The sequence below is a fragment of the Agelaius phoeniceus genome, chromosome 7 (genome assembly GCF_051311805.1).
Source record: "Agelaius phoeniceus isolate bAgePho1 chromosome 7, bAgePho1.hap1, whole genome shotgun sequence".
NCBI lineage: Eukaryota > Metazoa > Chordata > Aves > Passeriformes > Icteridae > Agelaius > Agelaius phoeniceus.
This window is the reverse complement of record NC_135271.1, coordinates 16,176,390-16,203,338: the sequence shown is the minus strand read 5'-3', so window position 1 is coordinate 16,203,338 and position 26,949 is coordinate 16,176,390. Positions and strand designations below refer to the sequence as shown.

At 43.6% G+C, this 26,949-nt stretch overlaps 1 protein-coding gene across 7 annotated transcripts in view; it reads right to left on the bottom strand.

The window, feature by feature from the left end:
* Nucleotides 1-26,949, bottom strand: part of IKZF2 (IKAROS family zinc finger 2) — a 118,180-nt gene that overhangs the window by 40,195 nt on the left and 51,036 nt on the right. For 4 of the 7 annotated variants that reach the window (XM_077181044.1, XM_077181043.1, XM_054636375.2 and 1 more), the window contains 2 exons: nucleotides 16,100-16,366; nucleotides 6,208-6,375 (listed from right to left, as the gene is read on the bottom strand). In XM_077181044.1, the coding sequence (XP_077037159.1) occupies nucleotides 6,208-6,375; nucleotides 16,100-16,366 (435 nt within the window). The remainder of the gene's footprint in view (nucleotides 1-6,207; nucleotides 6,376-16,099; nucleotides 16,367-26,949) is intronic. The other 3 variants (XM_077181045.1, XM_077181046.1, XM_077181047.1) reach the window with 3 other exon arrangements.

The window sequence follows — 26,949 nt, the reverse complement described above, 5'->3', positions numbered from 1 at the left end:
GGATTCGTGAGTTGGTACACAGCCCATCTACCTTTGTTTGCCAGGACCACTCCTCCTGTTTCTCTGTTTCATCTGTCAAAAGCAGATTTCCTGCACTGAACAGTTAAAGACTGATTCCTAAATTACAGCAGGTAAGAGGTAATCTTTATGGAATTTCAAGACAAAAACATAAAAGTGAACATTCCTTGCTTTGGGTGGAACCATATCTTTTCACAAGTTGCCCTGAGAACAAAGACCAAACATGCTTCTCCTGGAATGATCAAGATCCTACAGCATCTTTAAATCAAAGATTTCTTTGATTCATGATTTCTCAGTGGTAATTATGCTCTGTAGATAAGACCAAGCTTCTACATTGAGATAATATTGAACATAAAAGATAACTTTTCCATATAGCCAATACCTTAATTGGTATTGGCTATAAATACGAGTATTTATTACAGTAGTTGCTCTGGAAATGAAGAAGACCCCTTCACTCCAAGGATCAGGTCCAGGTGGGGCTCTAGCAAAGCATGGGATACAAGAGGGCTCCACACAGGATTGAATTTTAAACAAGGATCCCCAGGGCATAAAGCTCAGGCATAGCAAACTCCCACCCTGTACACATTCTGAGCTCCCCTCTAAAAACTCACACAGAAATAAATGGAAAGCAGAATATCAGAGATTTTAGGCTCTCTCCAGCATGGAGTGAAGGCCTCAAGGTGCTGGAAGCAGTAATGAGAAGCAGAGCTGCTGCAGGATTGCGCACATGCTCACAGCAGTTTGGAACCCGCAGCCTGATAAGAAAAACCCCAAATGATTTTGTGACGAGGGTAATTCCACTGAGTTTAACTGAAACAGCGTAAGAAAACCTGAGAGGAAGAGCAGCTCTGCCTGATTAAATAGAGCTTTAAGTATCAGATCAACAGCATAAATACCCACCAGCTCATCACAACTCAGGGAAGATGCTGTTTGCTAACCTATTTGGAGAAATGGCATTTGTATGCAGAATATCCCCATGCCTCTTCACATACACATTTGATTTTTCAGATTGTACCCTATGTGTCTGCTTTGAATTTTTTTCCCCATTCACAAAGTGTTTGAGTCAGTCCAGTTCAGAGTGTAATGAGAACTTCAGATCACAAGATTCATCTAATTATGACATTCCCATCCTCAAAAACATGGTTACAGAGCAGATACTGGGCCTTTTTAGAGTGGAGATGTTAATAGTGGCAAAAGTTCCCTCAAGATGAAAAAGAGCAGTTTAAAACATTGACTTCATTATTCTTAATAACCATCCTTGCCACTCTTTCAGTAATTCTCACTGGCTTTTCACAGCTGAGAACTCATGGACAGCACTGTGTATTCCAGCATTTGTTCATCCAATTTTTCAGCCAAAACGAGCTGCTCAGAAGTGGGGCTCTCCCAAACATGCATTGAGGCCAGTGTGTGATCAGGATTGGGGAACAGGTTCCTTGCACCTCAGGTCTGCCATCCAACTCCAGGGCTGTGGGCACACCTGGGAGGGCTCCCAGGCAGGGCTGAAAGGAAAGTCCTCATGGACAAGAAGACATGAGAAGGATGGATTTGCTAACCAATAAATATGGAAGGAGTTTCCATGAACAGGGTATTTTCTTTTTTAATTATAGGTGCCTTTCATCTTGCACACTGTACATGGTTTGCTAAGATTGTGCTTTTGGGAGCTTTTGCCTAAGCCTTTCTTTTCAAAACAAAGGCTTTCTGCTTTTCTTTTGCAAATAAAGGGCTACCATTAGTGCAGTGCTATTGGAGAGCTGGGCAGAAATAAACAACATGCAGCAGCAATGCAAGAGAAAGAGTGGGAAGAAAAATATTTCTTAAAAGCAAAAAAATTGTTTGGAGGGGACACTTTCTAGACAGGAAAGCAGTACCTTCAAAGCAAATTTTAAAATGTATTGTGAGGATAATCTTCTATGAAAAAATAATAATCTGACTACCCATTTTTTTAGGAAGAAAGAGACAGTAAAACTGCTTTCATATATGAATAACACTTAGATACTCCCACAGCAACAAACATGACTGAAGCTGCCAAGTAAAAAGAAAAATCAGGAAATTCCAGAATTAATGTCCATGTGGACAGTTTGTGTGGACACATATGATGAGACAGCCTTTTAAGCACTAAACAATTGGCACACAGGACCATCCTTACTTAGTGCAATGGATGGATGATGCTCACTTAGTCAAAACCTACTCTGAGTTTTGTTTTCTCCTTAGCAAGTGATCCCATCCCTCATTTCTGACTTACTGCCCAAGTCCTGCTCTGCAAACTGAGGTGCCTGTGTTTGCTATGGGCTCTTCCACATTGCTCATGACTGCAGCCTTGACTTTTTCAAGCACTGTCAGAGCATTTATGTTTACAATAGCATTATGAGGGGAGGGCTGACTCAGCTCCATTTTAGACACAAGAGAAATCCATGCCAAAACCTAACTGCTAAGTTTATGTGCCCATCTGAGGATGCCTGGCTTTTTGGGGTAAAAGAGCATCAACATTTTGGGGTAAAACTGTCATACCTTTCAAAATATAGAGGCCAACATCTGAATGGCTTTAACCATCAGATTGACCTGTCAGATTCTGCTGCCCTTCCTTAAAACTTCTGGGATTTGCTCATTAACTGCCTACAGCAGAAATTTTTTCTCATGTAGCTTGTCTTTACCATTCTTTTGTTGTGCAATTCCAGAGGGGATGGAGAAGACAGGCATGTCTCAGGGTGAGACAGAAGGTACTTTGTGGATGCCATCAGCAGACTGGCTTTTTCTGGATGTTTTTCCCCTTTAAACAGCAAAAGCCAGGCAAGGTGAAGCCAATCCCTGCTGATTTATCCAGTGCATCCTGCAGGAAGGGGCGACCAACTTCTGCTCCAGCACTCCACAGCCTTACATTCCCATCCTGGAAGCCCTCTCTGGCACCTCTCTTATATTATCTGGGTTGTGGAAATATGGAGTTAATTCAGAAAACAACACCTGAAAGTCCTGGAAGTACCTTGAGGTACCTGCCCACTCTTAGTGTAATTCTGAGCATGAATCTCTCCCCAGGCATTATCCTACTGATGTCCTGAAGGCATCATTATATTCCTGAAACCAAAGCAGCTGCATGTGGGAGGAAAATACAGACATAAAGTTCATCAGAACTGTCTATGTCCCTAAAAGGTAAATAACTGCAGGAGTAAATCACAGCACGATAAGTCCTTAATTATTTAGGGCTAAACAGCAGTAGCAGCATTACAGATGAGAAGCAATATTTTGTTAACCACTTGGCCTGGGAACACTTACACAGTAAGATAAGATTCTGCACAAGAAGAGGAGGTAAAATGTAGATTATGATGCTTAGAAACATTTTCAAACTAACAGGAAATAACATTAAAAAGCATGAACAAACATCAATCCACAGAAAAAAAAGGTCATTATTTTTATGTTAGTACTAAGTAGTAGCTATTTCACATATCTCAGAGATGCTTCTGCTAATTTCTGTTTGCATCTACATTTCCTTATTTTTTACCTTTTCTGTTGTACTGTACGAAAACTTCACTAAGCACAGGAAGAACTGACTAAAAAGCAGCAGTGAGACGATGTCACTGACTAAGTGGGGACACAAGCAAAGTGCTCTGAAATCCACAAGTCAAACTAACTGAGAGGGGGGGAAAAAAAAATAAGACAGAATTCTTCAATTCCTTCATTGCATAATTTGTCTTCCATAGCAGTTTACACCTTCTTAGGAAGGAGAAAAGATTAAGGGGTTTTGCTTGGGTATTTTTTAATTTATACAACTCTTATTTAAGTAGGAAAAGAATATACAAAAATATTCAGAGAATATCCAAAGAATATTCAAAAAAAGGGAATTGATGTTGCATTCATGAAATTGTGCACCAGATTCTCAGCTGGTGTAAAACAGAAGTACTTTCCTTACTTAGAGGATGTAATTCCAATCTCCATCAGCTGAGGATCTGATCTAAAGAGCTTTCCTCGTACAAAAATATATTCAGACTCACCTCAATTTAGACACTAGGTGTGCCAGATTGAAACTGGCTTGAAGTCTCCTATTTCAAAACAGTTTTCAACCTCTTCTTTCTGTATTTTATCCAATATCCTCTTTTCTGGTCAGAAATAGCAGAAGATGCAAACATTGACAGAATCATAGAATTATTTGGGTTGGAAAAGACCTTCCCTACAGCTGCTGGATCTGCTCCACCTTCCAAGCCTACTTAGAGACTTTGATGTGTACTTTATGAAAGCACAGCATGCTTGTACAGCACACTGATATCAAACTGTTTTAAGTCCCTTGGGGACATCTACCCCTCTTCTCCATCATCCAGGTGTGCATAAGCCAACCCAGCTTGCTTATATGGCAGGCACAGACCTTAACTTCCATGGCCAGAGTGGCATTTCACCTTTGTGCAGGGGGACAGCAGGTTTTAGGGTAATTATCCAGGTTTTAACTCTTCACCTGTGAATGCTAAGAATTCTAAGAACTGCCTTGGAGAGTACTGTGAGAGCATTTGTCTGTTCCTGCCGGCCCTCTGCTGAAAGCTGCTGTACCTGAGTGCTTAGAGGGGTGACACTTTCTCCATTGAAAACAAAGCCTAAAATTACAAACTGAGCAGAGCTGAGCACTGCTAAGTCAGTTAGGGAAGGAGCTCCAGGGAACTCATGCTAAGCAGCTTAGGTGCCTTCTGAAAATCCCACACCTTGACATTCCATCCTCACGCAAAACACAGAACCGTCAGCCACGTGTTGTTCTTCACACAGGAAGAACAATCTCTGTCAATGGCAGGTAACAAAATCTATATTCATGTTGTGAGAAGGTCTCCAACTGCAATGTTGGTGTTTGGTAATATGGGATATGTTTTTGTCACAACTCCCTTTTTGTTTCAATTGTGAACATTTGCATTGTGGCCTGTTTTCTTTTTAAATTTCCAGTTGAAACTTCAGGTATAGTCAGATGTATGAAAATTGCAGCTCACAGTTCCACAGACATTTTCCCCACTGACCTTCAGATCAAATCCAGCTCAAGCATTTCTCTCACAACCTGGTCCCAACTCTTGTACTCCCTTGGAAGTTCAAAGCTTTCTTTCAGCATTTGCCATCAATACAGCATCCTGCATGCTCCCAAATCTGCTTGAAGAAGCTTGCTAGCTTACCCTTTCCTATTCTTGGAAATGCCAAAGCAACTCTGTATCCTAAGACCAATTCAATGCTCCAGAAACACCTACAGAAGTGAGGTTGACTCTGGAGAAGAAATACATATAAAGGGTCAGGAAACTCATGCAGGATTTCTGCCTGCAGTTGCATTTCCACCACTGTATTTCAGTAGTCACACATTTGCTAACACCTCAAAGAAGTTTACTCCTAATGCTGCCACTTGCCACCAGTCCCATTATCTCTGCTCATTCAACAATTAAACACACAGCCTCTTACAAATGGCCCAAACACACCAGTTGAACATTCAGGAGATAAGATCTTACTGGGAGTCCTGCACAGATGAGTGAGTGAGCAGAATGCAGTCCCCTGGTGCAGGGAGAGGGACTAAAACCACAGCTGATCCTGACTGCTGGGGCTCCAACACCACACAGCTATGAGACAGGTATTTCTCATCAACTCATCAAGAAACTGTATCAAGTAGAAATGATACAGACATGATCCTATCACTTAACAAGGAAAGAGAAACCCAGTCTCTCTTGACCACCTTCAGCTCTAGGGTGAGTGCCGTGGCTGCCATGAGCTAGGAGACTTTACAGCAAGATCTAACTGAATCAAAAATGCAATTTAGAGGGCTTTGAAAGATGAACAAGTTTGAACTCAACCAGCATATGGCATTTATTAGATGAAGAAACGGGTATGAACTGCAAAGCCGGCTTCCAAGAGCCCACAGTTATTCTTTGTGATCTCTGGAATTTCACAGCCACTTTGGGCCCCAGAATGTCAAAACAATCTGCCAGCGAAGCCGGGATACACCCAAGGAGACACTGAGAGGGAAATGCGATAGCATCAGCAGAGGAGCTCAGTTACACAAAAGGAGAGGTGTGGCTGAACCACAACTTTTCTGATTCACATCAAGGCTTTCCCAAAGCTGAGAGCTGCACTCTCTGAAGAGGACGGTAGGGACCCAGAGCTACGCTTTGTTTTCACTACCTGCTGCACTGGGACGGTAGTGATAAAGGAAGGAAGAGGTGTGAGGAGAAGCCGAGGTGGGCTCACCAGAGTGTGTCCTGAGGTGTCCTGTGAGGGCGTCCCTCCGCCGGCAGGCGTAGCTACAGAAGGGACATTTGAACGGTTTCTCCCCAGAGTGCAACTTGATGTGCCTCAGCAGGTTCCCCTTCTGGGTAAAAGAAGCTCCACATTGGTTACAGTGGAAGGGGCGTTCACCTGGAAGGGAAGGGGAAGGGAGAGAGCTGTCAACACACATCGGAGGATGCACAGAGGCCACTTTCCCACTCTGTACCAGTGCCATTGCACATGGGTACAGTCCCCACCACCACCATCACACGGCTCTTCTAAAGTCAGAGGCCGTTTCTTTTGCACAATGGGCAAAGCCTCCAATAGTGATTTGAGGCTCTTTCCTTGAGGTGATCAATGCTTCCTGGTTTTCTTGAAAGTTCTTCACCTCAGAGCTTCTACCTTCATAAAAGATGAGCTCTGCTGAAAATTTAGATCCATAGCTGTGGTTTTGCACTTATATTTAGAATAGGTCCAATCCATATGAGTATTCAGAACTGATCATAACTGGACCTTAGCAAAGGTGTTAAGGTCTTTGGTTCAAACCAAACCTTCTGCTTGCCTTATACTTTAACTGACAGCCCTTTTTAAAGGCTGCTTTGCATTGCTAGAGTGATATGGAGGGCATGGATGCAAGTGAGGATCAGGGTTGCAAGCTCTGGGCAGTACTGAAAGTTGAGAAAAATCTTACACCATTAAACTGTAAACCAAGCAAATATGCACTCTATATGAAATAAATTTAAAAGACTGATTTGATGAAAAACTAACAGAAACCCTAGTCCTTACCCTATCACTTCATCCCATGTCTTCACACACACTCACACACACATCCAAAGCTTATTTTTATGTTAAGCCTTCATATTTGCCTTAAACAGTGGGGATTGGGTCCATTAAAAAAACCCCACCTTTAAAAAAATTATTTAGGGGAAAACCCCTGATGAACTCACACAGGCTTTCTGGAAGATTATCAAAACCACACTTGATATCAACATTTGCTGAGGACAGTGAGACTGTTCCAGCAGTCTTGCACAGGTAGTCAGCTCTGATCACCTGCTGAGCAGATCAATTGAACACAAGCATATACTGGTGCTAGCCATTTATCCAAGTGCCTTACTGCAGCTGGACTTTACATCACAGAATTCCAGAACAGTTTGGGTTGGAAGGGACCTTAAAGCCCATCCAGCTCCACCCCCTGCCATGGCCAGGGACAACTTCCACTATCCCAGATCGCTCCAAATCCCCTCCAGCCTGGCCTTGAACACTTTCAGGATGGGACAGCCACAGCTCCTCTGAGCAACCTGTGCCAGGGCCTCACCTCCCTCATAGGGAAGAATTTCTTCCATATATACCTGATTTAAATCTACCCTCTTCCAATTTAAAGCATTTCCCAATGTCTACACAAAGCAGGGCCCCAGCTCACAAGGTTTTGATCATCAGATTTCAGATGTAAGCAACCTCATCCACATTTTTCAGCGTATCATCGATTATAGAATCTTGGCCAGATCCTGCTGGGACCTTCAGAGTTTGAATTCAGTGGCCTGAAGCACCTTGTAAAAACAAACACACTCTGTGATTTCTCACATCTCTTCAAAGCCTTTTACAATTGCTTTAAACCAATTACTCCCTCGCTGGACAAAATGAATGCTACCTTTGTATCAAAGTAGTTCACATGCCTGTCTAGGGTGAAATCCAAAACACATCTGGAGATGCAAATGGAAGAAGAGGGAGGGACAGAGCTCTTACAGATGTCCACAAGCAATTCTTGTGTCAGTGGATCAAATCACTGCCAGGACTATGATGCTGCCAGGAGGGCAGCACAAGGTGTGCCACGTGTATGCCATACTCTGCAACTTTATTTCACATGTGGGAGATGGAAATCACATCTGAGGCCGCCACAGAGGTACTCAAGGAGATACTAAGGTTCCTACAGTCTCACTGAGAACATTATGGAGTAATAATAATAAAAAAAAATCACAGCATAAAGCTCTTCTTCCAATACTCTGAACACGAGCTCATTAGAATTGATAAAGAGTTTGTGGTTTCCCTTTCAAACTCCCACACTATACTTAAATGATCTGATTAGCCATTATCTTCTTTTACATCAATTCAAAATGTCCATAACAGAGATCTGTAAAGAGACTGCAGTAGAAAAATACATGGGGTTTTTCTTTTTTTTCTTTTCTGTTTTGCTTTCACTGTCTGAGAAAACAGGCAAAACCCTTTCCTTTGACACATTTCTGAGTATTCTGGAATGATAGCTTCAGTTTCAGGATGACAACATGAAAGAAGGTAGCACGTTTCTTACCAAGTCTAAAGTCTTTCCTTTTACTCCTGCTGTATTTAAAATTATGCAGCTACTGCGTTTTACCCAGTACATCACCCACTTATCTCTGACATTTTGGAGGCCACATATGAGCAGGTATTACTCCCCCAAAAACTGGCTGCTCTAAAGATGCTGAAAGCTTTCAGTCAGGAATTCAAATAGCCACTGCACCACAGTTTGATGGCAAAGACGACATGAAAACACTCACCACAAAATCACCCGTAGTCTGCTCCTCTCTTGCAACAGCCAGATCCGCTCCAATAGCACACTTTACCTTAAATAACCTTTGTATCTATTTAAGGCAGCCTGAATTCATTTCTCCTACTGGCTCCATTCCGGGTAAATAGCTGCTTTGATGTGTTTGTTACACTTTTGTCCAATCACTCGATTCCAGCTCCTTGTTTAAGCCGCAGGCTTGAGGGATGCAATTTTGGTCACACCTTCGTGCTATTGATTAGCAGCTTTTACATTTAGCACAGCTAATCTGAGAGGCCATTAGCCAATAGAAGGGTGCACAGAGCAGTAACGACTGCATAGCAAGAAGATTCTGTTGGTTTTCCAAGAATTGTGCTGTCTGATGCCCACCCCAGATACTAACAAACAAGCCTTTTTTTATCACTTCAATGCCTTGAGAAGACTGTGTTCCAATTATTTCTCCTGCTGCCTTTTCCTGGTAGTTTTGTGAACTGTTCTCCTGAATTATTACTTACCAGTAACAACATAACAACCTTGACATCCTTATTCACCTCCCTCACTTTTCTGTGAAAACTCAGAGGTTTTATCCATAAGCTGAAATCAATCATACTTCAAACTAAACATCCACTCACAAAAAGTCTTTAAACACAGCTTTTCTCTACATGATGGTCCCTGACTGTGCTTAAAGTGTTTTTGGGGGGTGATGGCAACACAGCCATACCCAGAACTCTGGACCTATTAAAGGCAGCACACACGACTCCAAGAGAGTAATGACAATGATAAGCATGGTGTGCTTCTCCATCACTTACAGCTATGTATTTCCTGCTTGACTCTATGTACTTACACTGATTTAATAAAATAAGAACTCTGCTGAAAGGCAGCTAAGCAAGCTTTATGCTTTTCAGCACTGGAAACTATGTGACTGCAACGTAACTACAAAAAACTTTTCATCTACTTTAAGTGTTAAACCTCTTCTCTATTATTGAGCTAAACCAGTGCAGAAATGCCTCCAACTCAGTGACTTTCAGAGTGGCAAGAGGGGGAGGGAGAGCCAACAGAACAAAAAAGATGTTTCTTTTCAACTCCAGATTTAGAGTCTGAAGCCAGACAAAACCAGGAATGCCTAAAAACCCTTGCTCTCCAGCAGAGGGAATTTAATTACCTAAGTTACTTCAGGAATGGACGAGGCAAGATAAGCCAGAGCTGCCAAGTATTATCTTTCCTAAAGGCTTTGTAAGAGGGGCTTGTGCCAGGGAATAATTAAATTAATAAATAAATACATCCATAGACTTTTATCATTTTACAGTTAAATAAAATATTAATTAAAAGGTATTATTTCAATATTTGCCTCTAAGTTATAGTAATATACTGCTGAAACCTCACAGTTCACTGTTAACATGCATCCGTTACTGCTGTGTCTCCTCCAGGAAAACTAATAATGAAAAACAGCAATGAAATATTACTGCTCTTGAGTTACACAGGTATCTGAAGTGCACAGGTTAACTTGCTCTCATGTAAACAAATCCTGAGACAAATGGTGAGTGGCCCCCTTTAGACAGGACAGGCAAGACATGGGCCTTTCTTTCACAGCATCTTTCATATCTGACAGCAGGATGGAGACTTCACTGCACGAGCTACGAGAGCTGGCTGGCTGATACAACCTGAAACCAGGCGAATGAACCGATGAACTTCCTACTAATAGATTTCACAGATGTCAAATGTTGTTTCACAAAGCAAACCAACTCCTTTTTCTGCTTAATTGGAAGCTTCCCTGCACAACAGCACTCCTTTCCCGCCTTGGCACGGAAGTGCTGTGCAGAAGTTTCAGTATGAGTGAACCTTCTTTGAATCTCAGACCAGTGGCAAAACACTGATATTTTCGCTGCAAAGCTGAGATATTTTCTGTATTAAAACAGAAATTTGTCTGAGGATGTAGAGCCCACAGACCTGGCAACCAAGGAGATTTAGATTTTCCTCCATTTGTCCTTTTGAAATCAAACGGGGAGTGACTCACAAATGAATGCACTGGTTCTCAATAACACAGTTAGGGAATTCCTACAGCAGCAGTCCTGCTACATAAAAACCAGGTCCAGAGGGGCTTCAAAATCTCTCCTGGTTAAATGTGTATCTGGGAACTCAACCTTTTTTGTGTGGCAGATACTTTTGATATGCAAAGTACAGCTTAAGTACTTCTCAAACGGGATTTTTCCTTTCCAGCCTCTTAATACAAAATTACTGTGCCCATGCTGCCATCAGAAAGTATTTGCTCTTACTAACAATACCGATTTTCACCCTTCCACAATAAGCTTTTTGTTAATATTCATTTTGTTAAAATGAAACATTTCTCCTAATCCATCAGATGCTGCAACTGCTGTGATTCTGCTCTGTCCCAGGAACACAAGGGAATTACCAGCAGTGCTCCCAAAGCAGTGACAGCAGTCAGCTCCAACCTGCATTTACCCAAATAAGACACAGAGCAGCAGACTTTGCTCCATTTCTCTGTTAGTTATTCCAGGGACCATAACTACCTCCTTACTGTTCTGATTCATTCAACAGCCTGTACATCACATGAAATCAGTGATTTTAGCAGGGGTTTTCTTTGGAAAAAACCTGCTTCCAGACAGGGCAATTTATTATAAAACACTAGTGACAAATCTCTCGTGAAAAATTCCTGGGAAATCCTGGGTGATTTCCAATTGTCCTCTGCACAAATTTATGATTCTTTATGATTCTGCATTCTTAAGACAGAAAAATCTTTTAAGTGAACTTGGCAAAACTATCAAAAGAATTTGGTTATTGAGAACTGCAAGTAAAACACATCCTTCTGCCCAGAGCAATTTCAAAAATCTCAGCTTCCCTTCCTTAATGCTTAAGTAGGAAAAGAGATGACTTTTCATAAAGTTAGACATCAGAACCTAAGTAGAAAACTGGACTTTCAGAAATTTAGCCCTAAAATTTTTGATTCAGCACCAAATCTATTAACATTGCAAGAGACAAGAAGGCTGCACTAGGTTACAAATTAGAAATTAAACAAAAAAACCCTTTCTGCCAGCAAAATGAGAGAGGCGATCCAGTGGAGTTCATCAAAATGTGTTTATATGACCATTTGTTTAAATTTGCTCCTGGTTAGCTGGTTAGGCATACAAGCCTTTTACATGGAACAACACAACTGGGCTTTTTCCTCATTTATTACTTCTGTCCTAAAAACTTGAACTCTGCATGGAATAAAAGTTAAATTTCTTTCAGAGTTCCAGGGTTGCATAAATTCAGTTGTAACACTACGAGTGCTAAAGCAGAGGTTGAACATCCCCCTCGTGGGCACACAACTCATTTCACTGACTTATGGTATCAAAATTCTTCTTGTGGAGTCCAAGCAAAGATCTGAGACTATCCTGAAGTTAACACCCCCAAAAAAGCCTAAAAGAAACATACAGCAGCCCAAAGTAAGAGTGGGGCAAGGCTGATGTCCCCACTGTCTCTGCCCAGGCTGGGCTTTGCCACTGTGCTGCTGCTACATCCACACAGAGAAAGCATTTAACCTCTGTGCTTCATAAAACAATGAGGATGAGAATCTGTGGAATCCCAGTCCCCAGAAGTGTCCAAGGCCATTTGGACAGGGCTTGGAGCAACCTGGGCTCATGGAAGGTGTCCCTGCCCGTGGCAGGGGGTGGAATGGGATGAGTTTTAAGGTCCCTTCCCAAACCATTCCATGATTCTATGATGCCAGCCTTCCCTTAGAAAAGGGAAAGCATTTCCAAATCTAGCAGTGAACTGGATAAGGGACTGAATGCTACAGCAGAGAAAAAAAGAGATTAAAAAAAAGGGTCACAATTCACAGCAAAAGGGAGAACAACACGTGGGCCTTGCAGAGCACAGCTATAGCAGAATACAGTTCCTGCTTTACCAGAAACAAAGAGCAAGGAAATTTTAATTCAGGCCCACAGCAGAAAGAGTAAAGAGGTGCGAAATCACTGAGGTTCCTTCTCATGATCTCAGAAAACCTGGATTATTTGCCTCTTGTTCCTCCCCCCTTCCCTTTCCATCCCTAAGAACAAATCCCTGGAGTATCCAATGGCAATATTCTATGACAAAAACCTGATAGAGACCCTACAACTTAAGGAATGTGCTGTGGAGTATGAAATTTGGACCAAAAGAACACAGTATGGGAAAAGAGGGAAATAAATGCAGCTCATGCTATTTTTCTGACACAAGGATGTGGCACATGAGGGAGGGGGTTACCCTGCTCACTAATGCAGGGATTGCATCACGCTCAATTCCCACACCAAGCATTTTATTTATTTTCTGTCAGCAATGACAAATAAATAGAAAGGCCTTCTCCTGGTGCCCAGGCAGAGTACAAAAACACTTCACCTCAATTAGCAGTTTTTCAGAGAAATGCTGTGCTTGGCACAATCAGCAGTGCCACAGGCTCCATGATGGCAGGGCTGCAGCCCAGAGCATCACCTGGACCACGATCTGAGGTATGAATGAGCAATTCCCAGCCTGATCATCTACCACAGGAAGAGGTGACTGCACACCAGGATCCAAGATGGGACACTGAGCTCACCTACTCTGGCCTCACCCATGCCACAGATTATTTTCCCCATCCCTGTATCTGTTTGACTGAACTACCATAATCTGGCAGGGAAGACAACTGCTCTTCAGGAACAAAGGAATCATGGCTGGAGAAATGCCCTTCTCTGTGCATAGCACAGCCAGAGCCCACAGCACAGCTTCTTGCCAAGCCTCGATCCCCCGTGCAAGGAAAGCTGCACTCATCCCAGCACACACACAAATTACAGCCTCTGCTATGGACCACAGCATTTTGGGTGACTTACATAAAATGCTGACAGGTTTTCAGGGAAGGGAAAAGCACTTCAGTTTCTGCCAATGCAAACAACTGGCCAGATCATGCTCTGGTTGTGTGCAGTTAAAGAGGAGAGGAAAGCAGGATTCAGCTCCCAAAACATACTTGAGTTGGCTTTGAGAGGTAGGGATGTACATGCCACTTGGATTAGCTGATAAAGAATGTCATCTGTTTCCACTCACTAGGGACAACCTCCCTTCTCTCCACCATTCTCCCTTGGGCTGCAAAACCAGACTACCCACAGGTCAGGGCTCATTCCAGAGCTGGGGCCAGCCCATCACGCCCCACTGCTGAGGAAGTGGCAATATATTTTAAAATACTGCACTTTACAAGACAGATACCAGCAGTACGTTAAAAATATGCCTCAAAATCCAGGATGTGGAAATCCAAGCAAACTTCTCCTTCTGTTGTGGACAGCAAAGTAGCAGCATGTATTAAAAAACAAACAAAGAAAGTGGAGGGAAAAAAAATCCTCTGCGAAATTTGCCAACTGGTTTACTGAGAACAGAGCACCGAGCTGCGCATTAAGAGAAATGCCATTTCTATATGCTTGAAATCATCTGTATAGAACAGCACATCCCAGCTCCTCTGCTCTGATGGGAAAAGAGTCAGAGCTCTCTGAGGAACCAGCAGTAGCCCCAAGGAAAAAGCTACCAGTTATGCAATTGCTGCCCATGCACCCGCAGACGGCCGTCTCGCCCGCACGCAGAGGAGATTTTGTTTCTTTCGCTTTGAATTTACACATCTTTCTTTTAACATGAAAAAGGCAGCTTGCCTGTTTTTTAAAAGATGCACCAGCTATTCAGTATCTCAGAAACTCAGACCATTTAATTAAGTACCTAAATCTAAATTTAGCACAGCTAGTTTAGCTGCTCAAGTTCAAATACATGGACCCTGATGCACCTACAATACATATGCTCAGATACGTGCAAGCGCCAGTGAAAACTTTTTGGAAGGTTGAAAGCTGGAGACTCAGTCTGGTACATTCTGGTTTCTCTTCCCCTCTTCTAGTAAGAGCACGTCAAATTGTTAATCAAGGTTTTGATTCTCCAGCTAATGCTTTTCCCCCTCTCATAATTTCTGTCTAAAATCATGAGTGCATCATAAATGATACTGCCACGCTTTGCATTACACACTTAGGTCAAGTTTTTATCAATACAACTCATACAGAGGAGATTAACTATGTAATATATATTTATTATTCCTCTGTACAGAAATTCTATTGATTTCTTGCCCATCAAGAGCACACTACTGGACTACAAACTACCAGGTTTACAAAGGGATTACACAGTCTTTCTTACTCTAGATCTCCACCTTTCTTTTTATATCTTCACAGTGTGAGTCTCTCACACCATTAAATAATAACAAAGATAAAAAGCAAAATACCCAAAAAATACAAACAACAAACACCCACTGAGGCTCCACCACAAAAACCTGTGCTTAACCTTAATAAGATTTAAGCACGTATCCAAAGTTAAGCATATCTTGAAGCCCTTCAGGTGACTTACATGTGCTTAAATCTCATAAAAGTTAAGCACAAGCTTAAGTGCTTTTTTGAATCAAAGGTAGACTGCTGCAAGACCAGAGAGCATCATCTTCTGGCACCACCTGTCCACTTCTGTTGGAGATGACTATTGCTCCCACCTGAGAAGTGGGCAGCACAGGGGAGTGAGTACCAGCTTCCTGGGCACACCATTTTAGCCATAGCGTCCCCAAAATACCCCAGTTTAAGCTCAAGGCCTTGTTTTTCAAACCACAAAGACCCACCCAATCAGCATATTGCAGAGGTTCCCTGTGCCTCTCAAATTCTCAAACCCACAAGCCTGATAAGCTGTTTGGGACTCCAAATGGTAATAAAAATACAAGTGCTAGGAGAGACCAAGCACTGAAATCTGCCTCCAGAATGGCATTGAGGTGGTGTAGGGGAGCCAGGTGGGTGCCTCAGCTGAGGTCTCCCTGAGGGAGCTGTCACACAAGCAGCAAGCCCTCCCTGGCATCAGGATCACTGGGTAATGAGTGTCCCCTGCAGAGTTTGCTCATCCCAGGCCCAGCCACTTCCAAAAGAAGTGTGAGATCGCCAGGAAGCTGCTGGTCTTGTCCACCTGTGAGCACCTCCAATGGAAGAACATCTAAGACTCCTCTTAAAGGCTCAGAAGCTTTGCACTGCACACACAGGAAGAACACGAGCCACCCGCCCCCGTGCCAGAGAATGACTCCCACCATGGTGCTCCAGTCAAGAACAGTAAGAAAAGCAATTTCCAGACTTTTGCACTGTTTTTATGAACAAAAGGCTGGAAATCAAAGTAAAGGCATCACCATGCTCACCAGCAAGAGAGCAGCACCAGAGTTTGGAAAGCAGGAAGAGAAACAAAACCAACGGAGCCCATTTTCCCCCTCCCCAGCCTCCTGCTACCCCAAGAATGAAAAGGGAAGAGATAAGAGTTGTCAGGTAACATCAACACCGCCACAGTTTTCTTTCAGCTGCTTACCAGTGTGGCTCCTTTTATGTACCATTAGCACATTGGGCCCAATGCAAACCATGCCACAGACGTCACATTTCAGTTTACCATTGGGAAGCCGGATTCCTCCCTCGCTTGATAGCTCCTGCATCTTTCTGTTATCCACCATCTCGTTACTCCCAATGAAGGGATCTTCCAGGCTGCTTCCTCCATCGTGAGCTCTGATAATATCTTCATGAATCAGGGGCTTCCTGTCAAATTCCTCATCACTTTGCATTTCTAGCTTCACTGAATTTGCTGAAATTAAGAAAAAATAAAATCAAGTTAAACCTATGTATTTTCCACATCCCAATATCATGATAAACTTTTTACTGTTATCAATATTAAATCAAAGCCTTGAAGCTCAAATCATCACGAGACTCACAGTGGTGATGGCATCACAAGTTAAAACTGCTTATTTCTTTAAGCCTTTGGTTGTTTTTTTTTTCAATTCCTAATTTCTACCTTATTTTAAATCTTAAGGGGTACAGTATGACCCAGACACCTGCCAAAAGTTGCAGAGATGCAGGATTAAGAACTGACCTCCTGCTTCTCAACTTGGACCACGAGAGTTGCCTTCTTCTCAAGGAGCCAAAGGCAAAGCTAGGGCTGCTCCTTGAAGGCCTCTCCTGCCCAGTGCCCAGAGAGGCAAGGTTCCCAAAGGCACAGCACAAGGAAACAAAGCAGGACTGTTCCAAATGCAAAGATCTAGTGAATCCAGGCTTGTGGGCTGTGCCAGTAATCTCCCAATCACCCTGCCTGCACGGACAGGTTCCCTGATGGAGGGGAGACCAGTCTCAGGATGAGCCTCCAGTGCTTTTTTGCTCCCACCTTCTGATTCATGTCAATGGGACACTGCCAAGGCAAACAGGGCTGCAGCAAAGCCTACACTGCTGGATTATTTATATTTGCAAGCGAAATACGTGCAGTTGAAGAACTTTCACATCTGCCTGGTGAGACTGGCAGGCTCACTGCTGATTTCTGTGATCCTCAGGTGACAGGATAAACCTCCTCTAACCACTGAGAGCTTGTGGGATCAGCAAGCCTTTAAAGGAAACAAATGTACCGGGTTTTTTCACAAAGGGGTGTCAGTGCAGGGGTGTTTTAATCACCAAATGCCCCCATTTCAATGCCTCAAGAGCTGGTCAAAGCTGCCAAAAGGCCTGTCCCAGAGTCAGAGCCTCCATCCACAGTGTCAGCCAGAAGGCAAGCCCACGTGTCTGCTTCCCTAAGCCTTGATCCTGCTGAGGGGTTTAACAAGGAGGTGATTCAGCCTTCATATCTAAGCAGTCTTTGACCTCTGTACTAAGGCCATTGGCATGAGCGCTGGTGACAGCAGCAGAGCTGGAGCACAAATCTGTGCCTTGGCACTGCCCAGCCACACCAAACTCTGGCCACATGTACTCCTTGGCAACTGCCAAGGGGTCCCCATACGTGAACCCAATGACAGAACTATAAGTAAACACTCTGAGGCATCACCATTTCAAATAGCTGGCCTGGAAATGTCAGAAGAAAAAACCCTACTATTTAGAGTTCCTCCTTCATCTTCCCTTCTTCCCCTTCCCAGAAAACTCAAGGCTCAAAGACTGATGTTGACACTGCAATTCTAAATCACTGCTGTTCCTACCAGGGAAAGCATAATGAACAAAGTAAAGGAACCAGAGACCGAGCAATGGTAAGATGTTTCTTTTTAATCATAAAACTGTTGAAACATCTTCCACTACTCATCAAGGCACTAATGGGAGCTAAAAAAATAAAAAGAAACTACTGTTATGAGAAAGCCCATCCAGAGCAAGGACACTGCTGCATCAGATCACAGCAGACCAGTATCAGCACAGGCACTGCCATCCAAATGGTCTTTTGTAACTACAAAATATTTGAGTGCATCACTTAGAGAAGGGAATTAATTTTTTTTGTTGTTGTTGCCACAGAGATACATTTGTTGTTCTTAAAAGAGTAAAAAACAGCCCTGAGAGGTCTGGGTCAAAACAAACTGAGAGGTCAGCTAGGACGTGGCCACAGGCAGTGCCCTGGGATAAAAACAGGACAAGAGGAGACGGTTTGCATGGGGGAGCACGAGAGGACTGGCCCCACCATGGCAGCAAGAGAAGCCATGGGAAGCCATCCTGCCCTGGTGCCAAGCCCAAATGGCACAGCCAACAGCCCTCTGCCTGGGAGGATCCACCCTTTTTGAGCAGAAAGGAGGAAGAGCAGGAGCTCTGGCAGCTCTGTGGGCTGTCAGGGAGAGAGCTGAGGTCCCAGACCCACCTCCCCATGGAAAGCACACACTGGTGATTTATGGACAGCCCACTTTCAGAGGGAAGGAATGGCAGTTCCCTCTAATAATAGCAGCCTTTCGGGGCATTCAGCAAGTCTGAGAATGAAGCCCAAAGAAACGGTTCACTGCCTTTAGGAGCAGCATTTCATACACTCGGCCACACAAGTAGCTACAGCAGAGCCAGAAATAGTGCCCTGGGCTCCTCATCTAAAACCCCAGGTTGCTGCCACGAGCCTGCACGCTGTCCTGGCATAGTACTGCACAAAATATCCAAAAGCCACAGCCCAACTGTTCATATATACATGTACTCACAAGAGAAAGTCTTGGATCTTACATGTTTTCTTACATATATAAATTTTTGTCAGTTTCTCTGATTTGGATTAATAAACACTTGAGTGCAGACTGAGCACCACGACTTCCCATTCACAGCTGTGGAGCTCTGCCTGCTCAGCACACATGAGAACAAGGTTGGGAGAGCTTACAAATGGTAAGACCACTTACTTTATCTTCCTTCCCCTAGCACTTCTTTCTGCTGAATGATGCTTTCATGCAACAGGATGAGCGGCACGTCCAAGTGGGCGCGAGCCGTTTGCTGAAGCACAGCCTCCCCACAAAGCCCAAGGAATTCAAGCTGCATCCTTCAAAACATGCCAGCTATTCCCTGAGCTGTGCAGTCTGCTTGTTCCTCCTCCTTCCCTCACCTTCATGCACACAGTGCACTGCCATTTTCAGAAACCCTCTGTAGCTGCACAAAGGTTTCCTCCAGCTGGGACCAGGTCTCCAAGGAGGGGAGCAGGGATCTCCTCAGCTCGTTGCAAGGGCTTTGCTAATCAGGTCACCTCCTCTGCCTTACATCATTTGGCTCTATATATTAGGCAGCTTGCAAACAAACAGGCACTTAAATTGCATATAGTTTGTTTTCTCTGTTCTCAGCCAGCCTCGGAAGCTGCAATCATTTACTAGTGGCACTGTCTTTGTTTTCACAATGAACTCTGCTGCAAAGGAAAAATAAATGTTCGAGGGATGTGGATGGCTATCCTGCATCACACACAAGGCCCTACATCAAATTTTACCCCATGTTCCCTTGCCTTTCTTGTCCACAAGCTTGATAAAAGCATAAATAAGTAAATGGATTTTGCTGGGGTTTTTTAAAGTTTTTGGGACATTCCTAAAAAAAAAAAATTACAGCAAAAGAGATAGCAGGGATAAAACTGTAATCCAGCTCACTGCAAAAGCATCAACTTGAAGTCAAACCATTTCCCTCCAGCTAATATACGTTCCTTCTACTTTTTCCAGTCTGGCAAAACACCTTGTGGGGAAAAACAGATGACAAGCACCACAAAAGCTTCTACTTGGGAATACGAAGCTAATGGCACATATTCACCAGTCCACACATTAATGTTGCTTCCTTTTTCTTTATTTTTTTTTTTGTTTGGTGGGTTTGGGGTTTTTTTCTTTCTTTTTGTTCAGCACATAAATCAGCTGATCCTGAATCACACTTTATCCTGAGTGGCCAAATTGAATACAATTATTGTTAATGTCTCATAAGTGCCAATTAAACTCCAATTCCCTATTAAACAGTTTCCTGGGAACTTTTCAGTACAAAAATATTTCCTTCACCCACAAATTAGTGTGGCTACAAACCAGAAGTTGGAAGGTCCACCTAAAAAAAACATTCCTGGTATTTCATCCTCTGTCATGGAAATTTTTTCCCTCAAAAGTGAGATGGGGGGAAAAAACCCTTCTGTCTTGCTGAGAGACTTGATCCTCAGGTGGAGCGTAAAAATAAAGCACTGGGTATCATCTTAAGCAAGGAACAAGAGTGCAATTCCCAGTAAGAAACAGAATTCCTCCTGTCACACACCAGGGAGAAGGCAGGACTGTCTGGACTGTCCCCCTCTGTCTCCTCCACTGTCTGCTGTCCTAGGTCAATGCTTATTTTATCTGTGGCCTTGGAAAGCCAGGCTGGCCACTGTCACTGGGGTTTGTGGTCTCCAGCTGGAGGCTGGCCTTTCCTGGCAGCAGCCATGCACCACCAGCCCCTTCCTGCTGCTCCCAGAGCAGCAGCAAGTCAAGCCAGACCCCTCAAGGCCTCCCACACCTCTTCCCCCACCGCCCTTTCTCTCACCAGCAGCAAACAAAGCTTTGGCCCAGCCTCAGACATTCATCCTTGAGGAGCAAAATTCAAACCGCCGCCCCCGAGGAGCCTTGGATGGCTCTGTGGGCGAGCACAGCGAAGGACGTTCACAGACACAAGGTGCTCCCTAAGCAAAGGGGCCAGAGAGTGGCTGCCAGGTGGGGCACAGCAAACCCAGGGTCTGCTCCAGGCTCCCTGTCCAGAACACAACAAAAAGCAGCATTCAAAGCCTGTATGATGTTACACTCAGATGCAAAGAAATGAAGAAATTGTTGCTTTCCTCTGGAGAACGAGGCTGAGCCCAACCTACAGCAGCACAATGACAGGCAGCTACAGCATAGCCTTGTGCATCTTGTCCTGTCAGTGGTCAGTGACACTGTCTATTTTAATCATGCACTTCTCCTAGGCAGTGGATTAATGACATTGCTAATTGGCAGCTACAGACAAATAGAAAATGACCCAGTTTCGAACAGGTTTTGAACCCAATTCTTGCACATCACAAGCCTAGGAGTTGATGTGTCCCTAAACTATTAAACTCCCTGTTTCTACACTATCAAAAGCACTCAGCAAGGGTGAGTGTAATACAGTTAATTTTAAGAACCAGAATGGCAAACCGATGAGTGTTTTGTAAGATGAAAATTAAAGGAGAAACGGGGAGAACCCTTCAAAGGAGAAACCTTTCAAAGTTCAAGGTAGGGAATGCCAGAAGTTGGAAACAATGATCCCTGGCTCTTACTCAGTCTAAGAGCTCTCTGGTAGCAAAAAGGGTCCTTAAAGAGGGTGTTTACATCACTCCAGAAGTGTAGTGAGACTTTAATGCATGTTCAAACATACTTTCCTCCTGAAATAGTACAAAATAGTCTTGGGTGAAAGAAAACTTAATCTTTGAGTTTCTTGTTGCTGATAGAATTTCGGCCTTAGTTAACGACTCTTTTCAAGTTCATTTCAGCTTAATTGTGAGCTATTAAATGTGTAAACAAGGGAGCACCAGCAAGTCTCCCCTTTTTAAAAAGGGCACACACACAAGGGGTGAGAATGCCAGCCAAGCAGCGGCAGAACAGGGCACAGAATCGGCTCTGTTGTCACCTCATAGCCACAAAGCACTTAGCCAACAGGTTGACATAAAACACAAATAGCTTTAGCAAATACTATTTAGTTCCTGAGAAATGAGCAGGTCTCCCATTCTCCTGGGGAGCAGGCATCACTCCAAAGCTGTGATGCTGAGGAATAAGCACAGTGAGATCTGCTCAAGACATCTGCTGCTCATTAGAAAGGAAGATGTCTCCTCAATGGCAGCTGTGGGCAGTGCTGTCCTTCCAACACTGAAATGCAAGATAATGCAAGATGTTTCAGCCAAGGGTTATAAAGATGTATTTGAAAGGAGCCAGTTTTGCTCTCATGGTAGATTGGAGCTTTCTGGAGACTTAGAGAGAAGTAAAGCTGAATCTGGATGGAACAAATGAGGGTGAATGTCACCTGCAAAAGAGGAAATGACCCAACTCTTTTCTTGACTCAAGTACCAAAATGTGTGATCACGGACGTTCCCAAGGCTGGATGTCAAATTTCTTTACTGAGAGCTCTAAAGATTTCGCTTTTGGCCACCAAGTTAGGGTGATGGTAGATGGTGATACCATCTTGTCATGAGCGAACTCCGCAGGGTTCTGTTCGTTCACACCAGTTCAATCAAACCAAACAGTTCACAACTAATAAAAAAGAGGAAGGAATGCTTTAGGAACTTTATGCAGAGTCCTTTTCTGCATGCCACAAACGGGATTCTTCAAGCCCACAAGGAGGTGCTTAATGCGCCAGAAATTCAGTGAGAACTGATCGGCTTATTTAGGGATCCTTAGAAATTTTTAGTTTTCACATTGAAGAATCTCAGTTTAAGCCTGCTACCTCTGAAGTCAATTTAAACTCTCACTACATGCAACAGAAGACTTATTTCATATCTTCTGGAGGTGGTATGTGCAGTAAGTGTAGACTAACAGGTCTGTTACACCCAAGTTTAGTTTAAATTAGGATGCTGTTGCATAGCTAAGCCAAGCTTCAGTCAGGTTTTAGCTGACACAAACTGTGGTTGCCATCCTCCCTCAATCCCCACCCCTTCCATCTTTTACACTGGCACCAGTGATCATGGAACTGGGTGCTACACCAATCTGGTTGAAAACCAATCTTCCTGAGAAAAATCAACCCTTTTCAGCTGGATCAGGCTCCTGACCAGCCCTACTGTGCCATCACAAGAAGCAGCTTTGGCTCACGTGGAGCAGCACCCCAGATGTCACCACACACTTTGAGCAGCAATGGTTCTAAATCACCAGGTGGCTTCTCTCAATGCAGCTCTCCAGGACCAGACACAAGGAATGAAGACTGCAGCACTGTAATGTGTGAAACAACTTCTAAGCTCAAATGGCCATACAAGCTTATGCAAATACGAAGCTGAAAAGATCACAGTTAAAGTTGGAAGGGCTCTGATTTAAGGAAACAGCATCCCAGCAAGAGCAGCATTAATAGCTGAGATCTCTTTTCTATCACAGAGCCCAATTTTGATGGTTTCAGTGACACACATGCCAGAAATGTTTTGAGCCAGCAATCCTTCCAGTCTCCCACAAGGACACATTCAGTGAGATTCCTGCTCAAGTCCAAAGGCTGGGACACTGAGTGAGGAGTTCCCTGGTGTAAGCAAGCATGGCAGTACCTAGCCTGGAATCTGCCCCAGATGCCCAGCCTTCAGGCATGACTGTTTGCTCACCACAAGTCACCCATGCTGCATACCTCCATCTGGCAAGAGGATGAAATCCTAATTGAATATATATGATTGCTCAGTGTCGCAAGATTCCTCTCCAGAAAGACCTCAGGCCAAATTTCACCCCCAGATGCATCGACGCAAGCGGCACTTACACAAGCCAGTCGTGTATTCATATCCCAGGGTAGGAAAAGTACTCCTGCCGACCCAGCCTCCCCTCCCTGTGTGCCTGCACTTCCACAGCCATACAGTGCAACAAATACTGTGCTTAACTTCATACAAGGTTTCTGCCAATTCCCTACAGGTGCAAGGAGGAGTTTCCCTTTCCCATTCCCCCCACCCTTTTGCAGGGCCAGAACCTGATCCCTTTGCAAGATGAGTGAACACAGCAGGACTCTGCTCCTAGCTGCTGCCTCCTCCACAGATGCTCAAGATAACTCAGATGATAGTCTTGGACTCATGGATTTTTCCCTAAGGTCAAACTAGGATCAATTGTTGGATATATCTTTATATCTAACACATTGTTCTCTTGTTTTTTTCCCCTGTTTTGACGGGCTTAGAGGCAGCAGGATGGTTCTTTTTCCTCTCCTTTTGCTGTTGTACAAGACATGTTTTTTTTTTGAGAAATGTCATCTGGCAAATTCTGTCTTTACACAAGACCTGCCCAGCCCTTGTGCTCCCCTGCTCTCTCCTCGTGCATGCTGCAGCCATTGGGACTCTGTGCCTTTGTGTGAATGATTTCCCACTTGTTTCTGAGGGGCAGGTGATGCTGGGGGCAGTGGTGCCCAGCAGGTGCTCTCCAGGGCCCCTTCCATTGTGCAGTTCCATGTCACAGTGGCTGTGCAGTGCAGGAGGCAGGTTTGGTGCTGTGGGTGGTCTCTCTTTTCCTTGCTGACCTAAAGCAAGTCTCCTACTGTCTGTAATGTGTACATTCAATACTGTCAGCCTCCTCTCCTACCACAGCTCCTCTTTACTTCAGTAGAGCTATTTCTGATGCACACAGAAAAGCAGAGAGAGGAGGAAAATAAAGGCTCAGTCCTGTAGTGAACCACGCTTTTCTCAAAACATGAAACCATCAACACTTTTTTAAGACCAGTTCAGATTCTAATGAGGGAGCAGAAGAAACACTCATTGAGGAGTGACACAACATTCACCCCTAAGAGGCTGCTGAGAGCTCTATACCGTACAAAAACCAGAAGTTTGTAATGGAAAATGCTGACAAACTACAGCTATATATGGATCATCCCTTATAAACAAAAATAAAGTGATTGATAACATCCATTTGAAGAGACCAAAACCTTATTGGCTCACTCATTGCTGTCTCTGCTTCTTAAAAAGTGCAGGACTTCCTAAAATGCTTTCCAGCATACACAAAGGGTAGTAATTATAACAGTAATCATTATTTCATTTATAAGGAACTTTCCATTAGGAAATCTACACTATATTTGAAAATATACCTGAAAAAATTGTTTGAAGCCAGTGGAATCACTTCTCTGGGTCAGAACCTTGCTTCATTTTCTGGCATTTTTACCACTAAAGACATTATCTTAAATCAGTGAAAGGCTTTCATTACCAAGTTATACATCATCATTCACAGCTTTCAGGAAAAGTTTTATTTATTTCTCATTATATAAACTCTAAATCATCTTAATGCAACCTGACCTAGCCATGTCCTCCTCCTCTAAATAAGGCACCTCCCCAACTCATCAACCCATGGAAAATTATAGGATAAGCACCTGCCACCAAAATATTTTCTGTCTTTGTCATTATATTGTAAAAAGCAGACGAACAACAAAACCTGTTTTTGTTTGAGCCAAAGCCTTGTCTGCACCCTGGGAGGCAGGTGGCTGCTGCAAAGCCATGGGCAGCTCCCCAGGTCCATGTGCAGCCCAGGATCTCAGCAAATGCCTGAGCACAGGGACTTCTCCCCGTGCACCTCACAGCCACTGCCGGGCTGGAGTCCTGCAGGAGTAAAGGAAATAAAAGGGAAACAGCTCTGCCTAAGCACACTATGGCTACACAATGTTGAAGGAGACCTCTTAAGAGCCAATGTCTTTGTAAATGCTGGCTTCTGTCAGCGTGGTGCAGCTTTGAAACATGTATTTTTACCTGAGGCAGCTAAAGAAAAAAATTGTATGTCCTTACAGGGTTACTTTTTTTTTTTTTAATTTATTTGAGATGGAAGATGAGGATGAGGATTTAGGGATCTGGAAATACCTGCTCACAGTTCAGAGACTCCAGCAGTACTGAGTTCAGCCCATTAAGGCAGAACTTAGAGCACAAAACTTCACCCACATCTCAAGATGCACATGAAAGGGCTGCTCCAAGAGCCACTTATGATATGTTACAAGGATGGCAGCATCTGGTTTAGTCCCTTAACTTTTCCAAATGTAAAGGACTGTAGAGTTTATAGTAATTTTCCATTTTCTTAAGTCACTTCAAGAATCCAAATCTGTTTAAACTCAAATTTTAATATACTAAAAACAGGGGGAGGGTATCTCTGCTGCCTCCTTCCCACAACTTAAAACACACCAGCTATTAAAGCAGCAAGACATTTAAATGACTATTCATTCTGATTTTTTTTTTTAAAGCAGTGCTAGGCTTTCACCTGTATCATTATTATGTAGGCAGTGACAGATGGCAATGGAAAAATATAAAATAACTCTTAGAGTATTAACTTTTTTCAGTACCGTATGTGTCAGATTCTTTAGCATAAATAAATGGCATTACACAGTCTCATTAAATCTATACATCTGTGTAGTAACTTGCAATTTATGGATATTTTCTGACACAATGTTCAAACCAACAGGTTTAGCTCACATGTTTCTTTTCTCACCATGCCATCTCCAAGTCACCAGAAAAGCAAACAAAAGCAAAACCCTACACTAAATATTCCTGAAGAATTCTATGAGAAGATTTGCTATTCATCATCTACACACATTTAAAGGAATGAGAAGGGAAGAGAGTGGTGGGATCATGGAAGAAAGGGGATGAAGAGAGTTGGCAAGTAAAACACACAATTAGGCACCTAAAATTTACATCTTTAACGAGTAAGGAATGACTCCCTAAGTTAGATTAAAACAATAACAATAGGGACACAAACAGGGACATTTCCTGAAGCACAAAAAGCCCCCAGCACATTTTCACCAGAGCAGCCAGGAGCCCCCATGGACTGCAGTGGCCAGACAGAGCAGGGAGTGCAGGACTGAAGGCTGAGCTGGAAGAGCTCAGGCTGCTGAGGAGCTCAGGCCATCACCCAGCACACAGAAAAGGGCTGCCAGTGCCTCTGAGCACCACTCACCATTAGCCAGGGGAACCAGGAAGTCAGAGACATAAGAGCTGCATACACTGAAACATCTGATACTTCCTCAGATGGCCTTTCCCAAACATGTCCCATGAACTCAGCTGCTCCATGGGACCCACATGTCCAACCACCCTGCAGAGCCACGCACACAGGCTCTGGTGGATGGTGGAAGGAGTTCCTGCTTCTGCAGCCCAGATTACAGGGGGACAGCAAGGACACTGCACCTCCCGGGACACAGAGCCCTGAGGAAGGTGGGATGGCAGGAGAGGGCTGACTTGTACACACCAGCCTTCTCCTGGGAGCACTCCCAGGCCTGCCTTCATTCATCCTTTAACAGGAGCAGGGCAGCTGTGAGAACATCAGTTAAAAAGACTCTTTT